Source organism: Ictalurus punctatus, chromosome 13, assembly GCF_001660625.3.
Source record: "Ictalurus punctatus breed USDA103 chromosome 13, Coco_2.0, whole genome shotgun sequence".
NCBI lineage: Eukaryota > Metazoa > Chordata > Actinopteri > Siluriformes > Ictaluridae > Ictalurus > Ictalurus punctatus.
In genome coordinates, this window is record NC_030428.2 from 27,810,001 (window position 1) to 27,818,229 (window position 8,229).

At 42.8% G+C, this 8,229-nt stretch overlaps 1 protein-coding gene across 7 annotated transcripts in view; it reads left to right on the plus strand.

Moving 5' to 3' along the window:
• ctbp2l (C-terminal binding protein 2, like) overlaps window positions 1-7,028 on the plus strand; it is a 115,679-nt gene extending 108,651 nt beyond the window's left edge. For 4 of the 7 annotated variants that reach the window (XM_053685004.1, XM_053685003.1, XM_053685005.1 and 1 more), the window contains one exon: window positions 3,891-7,028. In XM_053685004.1, coding sequence (XP_053540979.1) covers window positions 3,891-4,071 — 181 coding nt within the window. In that variant the 3' untranslated portion in view covers window positions 4,072-7,028. The remainder of the gene's footprint in view (window positions 1-3,890) is intronic. The other 3 variants (XM_053685007.1, XM_017482937.3, XM_017482938.3) reach the window with 1 other exon arrangement.
• The last annotated feature ends 1,201 nt before the right edge of the window (window positions 7,029-8,229 follow it).

Consider the following 8,229-nt stretch of genomic DNA (forward strand, 5'->3'; position numbering starts at 1 on the left):
TTATAACCCAATCAATCACCTCCAACATCTTATAACCCAACCAATCACCTCCAACATCTTATAACCCAATCAATCACCTCCAACATCTTATAACCCAACCAATCACCTCCAACATCTTATAACCCAACCAATCACCTCCAACATCTTATAACCCAACCAATCACCTCCAACATCTTATAACCCAACCAACACCTCCAACATCTTATAACCCAACCAATCACCTCCAACATCTTATAACCCAACCAATCACCTCCAACATCTTATAACCCAATCAATCACCTCCAACATCTTATAACCCAACCAATCACCTCCAACATCTTATAACCCAACCAATCACCTCCAACATCTTATAACCCAACCAACACCTCCAACATCTTATAACCCAACCAATCACCTCCAACATCTTATAACCCAACCAATCACCTCCAACATCTTATAACCCAATCAATCACCTCCAACATCTTATAACCCAACCAATCACCTCCAACATCTTATAACCCAACCAACACCTCCAACATCTTATAACCCAACCAATCACCTCCAACATCTTATAACCCAACCAATCACCTCCAACATCTTATAACCCAACCAATCACCTCCAACATCTTATAACCCAACCAATCACGCTCTACAATCTTATAACCCAACCAATCACGTTCCACAATCTTATAACCCAACCAATCACCTCCAACATCTTATAACCCAACCAATCACGCTCTACAATCTTATAACCCAACCAGTCACCTCCAACATCTTATAACCCAACCAATCACGCTCTACAATCTTATAACCCAACCAATCACCTCCAACATCTTATAACCCAACCAATCACCTCCAACATCTTATAACCCAACCAATCACCTCCAACATCTTATAACCCAACCAATCACGCTCTACAATCTTATAACCCAACCAATCACGTTCCACAATCTTATAACCCAACCAGTCACCTCCAACATCTTATAACCCAACCAATCACGCTCTACAATCTTATAACCCAATCAATCACCTCCAACATCTTATAACCCAACCAATCACCTCCAACATCTTATAACCCAACCAATCACCTCCAACATCTTATAACCCAACCAATCACCTCCAACATCTTATAACCCAACAAATCACGCTCTACAATCTTATAACCCAACCAATCACGTTCCACAATCTTATAACCCAACCAATCACCTCCAACATCTTATAACCCAACCAATCACGCTCTACAATCTTATAACCCAACCAGTCACCTCCAACATCTTATAACCCAACCAATCACGCTCTACAATCTTATAACCCAATCAATCACCTCCAACATCTTATAACCCAACCAATCACCTCCAACATCTTATAACCCAACCAATCACCTCCAACATCTTATAACCCAACCAATCACCTCCAACATCTTATAACCCAACCAATCACGCTCTACAATCTTATAACCCAACCAATCACGCTCTACAATCTTATAACCCAACCAATCACCTCCAACATCTTATAACCCAACCAATCACCTCCAACATCTTATAACCCAACCAATCACCTCCAACATCTTATAACCCAACCAATCACCTCCAACATCTTATAACCCAACCAATCACGCTCTACAATCTTATAACCCAGCCAATCACACTCCACAGTTATAACCCAACCAATCACCTCCAACATCTTATAACCCAACCAATCACCTCCAACATCTTATAACCCAACCAATCACCTCCAATATCTTATAACCCAACCAATCACCTCCAACATCTTATAACCCAACCAATCACGCTCTACAATCTTATAACCCAACCAATCACGTTCCACAATCTTATAACCCAACCAATCACCTCCAACATCTTATAACCCAACCAATCACGCTCTACAATCTTATAACCCAACCAGTCACCTCCAACATCTTATAACCCAACCAATCACCTCCAACATCTTATAACCCAACCAATCACGCTCTACAATCTTATAACCCAATCAATCACCTCCAACATCTTATAACCCAACCAATCACCTCCAACATCTTATAACCCAACCAATCACCTCCAACATCTTATAACCCAACCAATCACGCTCTACAATCTTATAACCCAACCAATCACGTTCCACAATCTTATAACCCAACCAGTCACCTCCAACATCTTATAACCCAACCAATCACGCTCTACAATCTTATAACCCAATCAATCACCTCCAACATCTTATAACCCAACCAATCACCTCCAACATCTTATAACCCAACCAATCACCTCCAACATCTTATAACCCAACCAATCACCTCCAACATCTTATAACCCAACCAATCACCTCCAACATCTTATAACCCAACAAATCACGCTCTACAATCTTATAACCCAACCAATCACGTTCCACAATCTTATAACCCAACCAATCACCTCCAACATCTTATAACCCAACCAATCACGCTCTACAATCTTATAACCCAACCAGTCACCTCCAACATCTTATAACCCAACCAATCACCTCCAACATCTTATAACCCAACCAATCACCTCCAACATCTTATAACCCAACCAATCACGCTCTACAATCTTATAACCCAACCAATCACGCTCTACAATCTTATAACCCAACCAATCACCTCCAACATCTTATAACCCAACCAATCACCTCCAACATCTTATAACCCAACCAATCACCTCCAACATCTTATAACCCAACCAATCACCTCCAACATCTTATAACCCAACCAATCACCTCCAACATCTTATAACCCAACCAATCACGCTCTACAATCTTATAACCCAGCCAATCACACTCCACAGTTATAACCCAGCCAATCACCTCCAACATCTTATAACCCAACCAATCACGCTCCACAATCTTATAACCCAACCAATCACCTCCAACATCTTATAACCCAACCAATCACGCTCTACAATCTTATAACCCAACCAATCACGCTCTACAATCTTATAACCCAGCCAATCACACTCCACAGTTATAACCCAGCCACTTGTCGAACAGAGATATAAAGGCAGCCAATACAACAGAATTTTAAACCAGCCAGTGATGCACTTGATCATGGATCTGTAGATCCGCCAATCATAGTTCAGTGAAAGTTAAACAGCTAATGATAGAGATCTATACAGTATTAACCAATCGCACATCCATGGAGCTATGAATCAGCCAATCATTATACACACGATTAAAATCCATGGTCAGTCACACACTCCAGCTTGTAACGCTGTGGTTTTATCTCTCTTCATGACGTGAATCCTGAACTCCTGCATTGTTTCACTAACCACACCCCTAGACCCACCCATTCTCCTGTTCACTGCCGAACCCCACCCTCAGCCCCGCCCACTCACCTGCTCTCCAGCTACACACACTCATTTATATTGTATACTTACTTTCTCTGCTTAAAGTCCAGGGCTGATTAACACTTTCTTTTGCTTTAGCTTTTTTTTTGTCTGTGCGGTTTTTCAAACATTTTGTAAAGAAATATTTTGTTGCTTGCACATTTCTTTATCTCCCACAAGCATTCGCAAGTGGTGTGTGTGTGTGTGTGTGTGTGTGTGTGTGTGTGTGTGTGTGCGTGTGTGTGTGTGTGTGTGTGTGTGTGTGTGTGTGTGTGTGTGTGCGTGTGTGTGTGTAACTGAAATCCCTGAAAATTGCTAGTTGTCTATGGTTTTGTTTTGCTCTGCATTTTTACTGTATTTAATTGAATTGAATGTCACCACTTCCTGTCCGCTTTTCTTTATTTTTTGGTTATTTATTTATTTGATCTTCATTTTTTTTTACTTGCATTCTTTCTTTTTTTAACGCAGTACTAAAGCATGATCGTAATTATGCCAGGCATCACGATATGAAAATATAATATCGACACTCGCCTTCTCAATCAGCTAAGGTTTGACCTTTAACCTCTCTGTGTTTAGGTTCCCGCCGGGCATGGTTGGCGTGGCACCAGGGGGCATCGCCGCGGCGATGGAGGGCATAGTGCCGGGCGGAGTGCCTGTAACACACTCACTACCATCGGTCACACACCCGTCACAGGCGCCATCTCCAAACCAGCCGTCCAAACACGGAGAGAGCAGAGAACATCTGACTGAGCAATAGCAACACACACACACACACACACACACACACACATGTAGCACAAGCTCTTGGAAACATTAATACATTAATACACACACACACACAATAACTCTTAGCATGGCAGCCTGTATCTAACCGTCTTTCCAATGAAACCACTCGCCTTCCGGGACCAAGACACACACCCACACACACACACACACACACACACACACACACACACACACACACACACACACACACACACACACACGTTGCAGCTCTTGGGACATTAAAACTTTCTACACTTTTTCATTTAATTTTACGTGTCCAGATTTTTTTCTTCTTCTTTTTTGGGAAAATGGACGAAGCTCTATACAACCAAGCCCCTCCCACCACCTTGTGTCTCATTGGACGATGCACATTTTTTCTTTCATCCACCAATGGGAAAGCTCGACATGATGCGCTTACCGCTTACCATGGCCCATCCCTCCACAGACCCCGCCCACCTCCACCTTCTTTTGTTCTTAACGTGGTTTTAGTCTCCTAGCAGAACTTCCGGTTCCTTTATCTTCAGCGCGAGAGGATATTAACTCGAAGACGAACTGGTTATAAAATATAGCTATATATATTTATCAGACAAAGGAGAAAGAAAGAAAAAAGAAAAGGAAAATAAAGAGCGATTGGCCACCAGCAGGTGATCCACGTTAACCCTTTCCTGGCCACGCCCACCCACCGGTCACCGAGAACCAAATGTCTACCAAATGACAGCGTACTCATGCTAAGGATGATCTTTATACCGCAGTTTTTCTGTAGGATCCCGATTGCTGCGTTTCGCGTCGGAAGGCAGCTGCTTTCTGAACTCTTTACTTTGGATAAATTTGAAGCGGTCTCTCGTGTTTACCAAATCGTACAATATTCCCTGAACCTTTCGAAGGAGAAGTCGCTCGTTTCTCGTCCCCTAGCTAAAGGACTCGCTCGTTTCTCGTCAGAAGCTAGCTAAAATGACACGACGTCGCGGGGTAGCGTTGTAGCTAACGTGACTTCTTTGCTAGCCACCAAGCCAGCCTTTCTAGCTACCCTAACCTACCTATCCTTAGTATCTAGCGAACAGTACTCTCGCTGGCTTCGTCAGCTGAACTTCGGCTAGCTCGGGATCCATCCTCAGGTAAAAGAATAAACTAGCGATAGTGAGCAGCATGCTAAAAGTTCTGGCGTATGCTGAAACTTAAGGGCTTTGCAAACACGACGCGATTAATTGGTTCAGATGTTGAGCAACTCGGTTGATAAGAAAGAAACGCTTTGTTTCACAGGGGTTAAGTGTAACTGTAAATGATTATTATTATTATTTTTTTTAAATGCTCTGTTATAGGAAAATAATCAACGAAGGGTCAGCGGAAGCGGAGTTACTGCACCACCATCACCGTGAAGTTGATTATTTTCCTATAACAGCATGTCCTGAAGCGTTTTATTCCTCTTACACGACAGCAATTTAATTCAATCATTGACAATTTTTTATTCGTTAAAGATTGACGCCTTGTATTTTTATCCGTGTATTGTTACATGTAAACGAGCTAGTTCGCGTCCTCGCTCACGTTATCGCGGCTAACGTTATGACGTTCCCTCACCAGCCTCTCTTTATTCTCTCTCTCGACGTAAATAAGACGGACAGATCGCCGCTTGTCGTGTTTCCCGCATGCTACAGTGACCGAAAAGTGTTTTTTTTTTTTGTTTTTTTTTACCACATGCGACGCTTTTTCAAATCTGTCCAAAATAAGGAACGGACTTTATCTTACAGACGAAGGTCGTGGCGATAACTCGGGAGGGTCCTCAGTAACGTTGCGCGTGTTGGACAACAGAGATTATCGCTAACGTCGGAGTCGTAACCAGGTGGATACCAGGCACGCACCTGTGGACGTTCGGGACGTGGAAATTTCTTCTGGATTCTCGTCCACGCCCGGGGAATCGTTTCCGCGCATCGACGCCAGGACAGCGAAACCGACGCGACGTATCTGGAACATACACAGCTTACGTTTCAGCGAAGACACCTCGCTTCTAGAGGACTTCTTTCTTTCTTTCGAGTCGTACGACTCCGACGAGATTTCGGAGACGTCGGAGGCGTTTTCGCCAGACGGGAGGACGAACAGGAAAGGGTTAAAGCATTAACTTCATTCCACAATGACTCAGGAAAACGAAGACGCACTCATTTTTTTGCTGACTTGTGTGTGTGTGTGTGTGTGTGTGTGTGTGTGTGTGTGTGTGTGTGTGAGGAAAAGAAAAGCAAAGAAAAAAAAGATGATTGCAGAGTTCACACGAATGAATTGCAGTAGTCTGTTTCCTCTCTCCCTCCTTTCCTTTCTTGTTGTGCTATTTTTTTTTTTTTTTTTATAAAAGCAGACGTCCCATGTCTTTTGGTGTTTAAAAAGATAATGAGAATATGAAAAAAAAAAAAAAAAAAAAAAAAAAGGTTTTGCAGTCCTGATAGATTTGTATTGCCTAGTTCAATGTTCCTGTAACCATAGTCTGATGTGATCTTCCCAGTTCTCTCTCTCTCTCTCTCTCTCTCTCTCTCTCTCTCTCTCTGCGCCTCTCTCTCTCTCTCTCTCTCTCTCTCTCTCTCTCTCTCTGCGCCTCTCTCTCTCTCTCTCTCTCTCTCTCTGTCTCTCTCTCTCTCTGTCTCTCTCTCTCTCTCTCTCTCTCTCTCTCTCTCTCTCTCTCTCTCTGTCTCTCTCTCTCTCTCTCTCTCTCTCTGTGTGTCCTGTTGGGTTTGTTGTTTTTTTTTGCGGAGGAAAGCCGTCCCGTTCAGAGTCACAGCAATAGAACGACACTAGCAGAAACACCGTTCAGCCAGCACTATGGTTTTATTTTGGGTTTTCATTTTGTTTGTTTGTTTGTTTGTTTGTTTTTGGTTTTGTTTTTAGCCTGAGTATTTGTATTTGTTTCTTGTACCAGTTGAACATTTAGCGGTCGGTGCAGTTCCAATAAAAGATATTGAGTTCTGAGGTTCATCTTGCGTGCGTTTTCTTTTCGTTTGCGTTCACATTCAGATTTCGGGTCAGAACTTGTTGATCCATCAGTTCCTTTTAAAAATGTGCTTCATTCTGGACATACGGCGAGGGGGTATAAAAAGTCTACACACCCCTGTTACCAAGATACAGTCATGGGAAAATACACCCCAGGGAAATTGGTGGCTTTTTGGACGAGCCGACGTGGTCAACAGGACCTGTTAATGAAGTCGATGTACTCGAACAAAACCACAAGGGGAACTAGTTTATTCAACAGAAATATCAATAGATGTGATATTCTTCTGTGGAAAAAGTAAGTACACCCTTGGCCTCAGAAGCTAGTATTGCCTCCTTTAGCAGAAATAACTTCTTGTAGGCGGTTTGTATAACTGTCCATCAGACTTGCTGGAATTTCTCACCGCTCTTCCATGCGATATTCTTTCAGCTGCAAGACGTTAGAGGGTTTTCTTGCGTGTTCTGCCCCGACAACATCTCAATGGGATTCAAATCCGGGCTTTGACTCGGCCGTTCCGTAACCCTCCATTTCTTCTTTTTGAGCCGTTCCTTGGTGGAGTTGCTCGTGTGCTTAGGATCATGATCCTGTTGAAAAGTCCACTTTCAGTTCATCTTCAGCTTTCAGACAGATGGTCTCACATCTTCAAGAAGTATTTGATACGATGCAGAATTCAGAGTTGAATCAGTGAACACAAGCTGTCCGGTCCCTGAGGCAGCGAAGCAACCCCAAACCATAACATTTCCACCACCGTGCTTCACAGTTGGTATGAGGTGCTTCTCCTGAAAAGCTGTCTTTGTACTAAACATGTCTGCTGTTACTGTGACCAAACAACTCTATCTTTGATTCGTCTGTCCAGAGCACATTATTCCAAAAGGCCTGGTCTTTGCCTGTATCCTCACTGACAAACCGTAGTCTTGCAGAGGCTTTCTCCTGACACGCCTCCCGTGCAGGTCAAATCTGTACGATCTCGTTCTGATTGTAGAAGCGTGCACTTTCACACCAACAGTTGTGAGACTCACTAGCGGATCCTGTGATGAAATTTTGGGGTCCTTGGAGACTTCTTTTGTGTGATAAATGTAGGGGTGTACTTAATTTTTTCTATGTGACTGATTTGTTTTTTGTTCATTTAAATTGTGGAAATTACTACAAAATGTCAATTTTATGTGTCCTTTGATAGAGTCC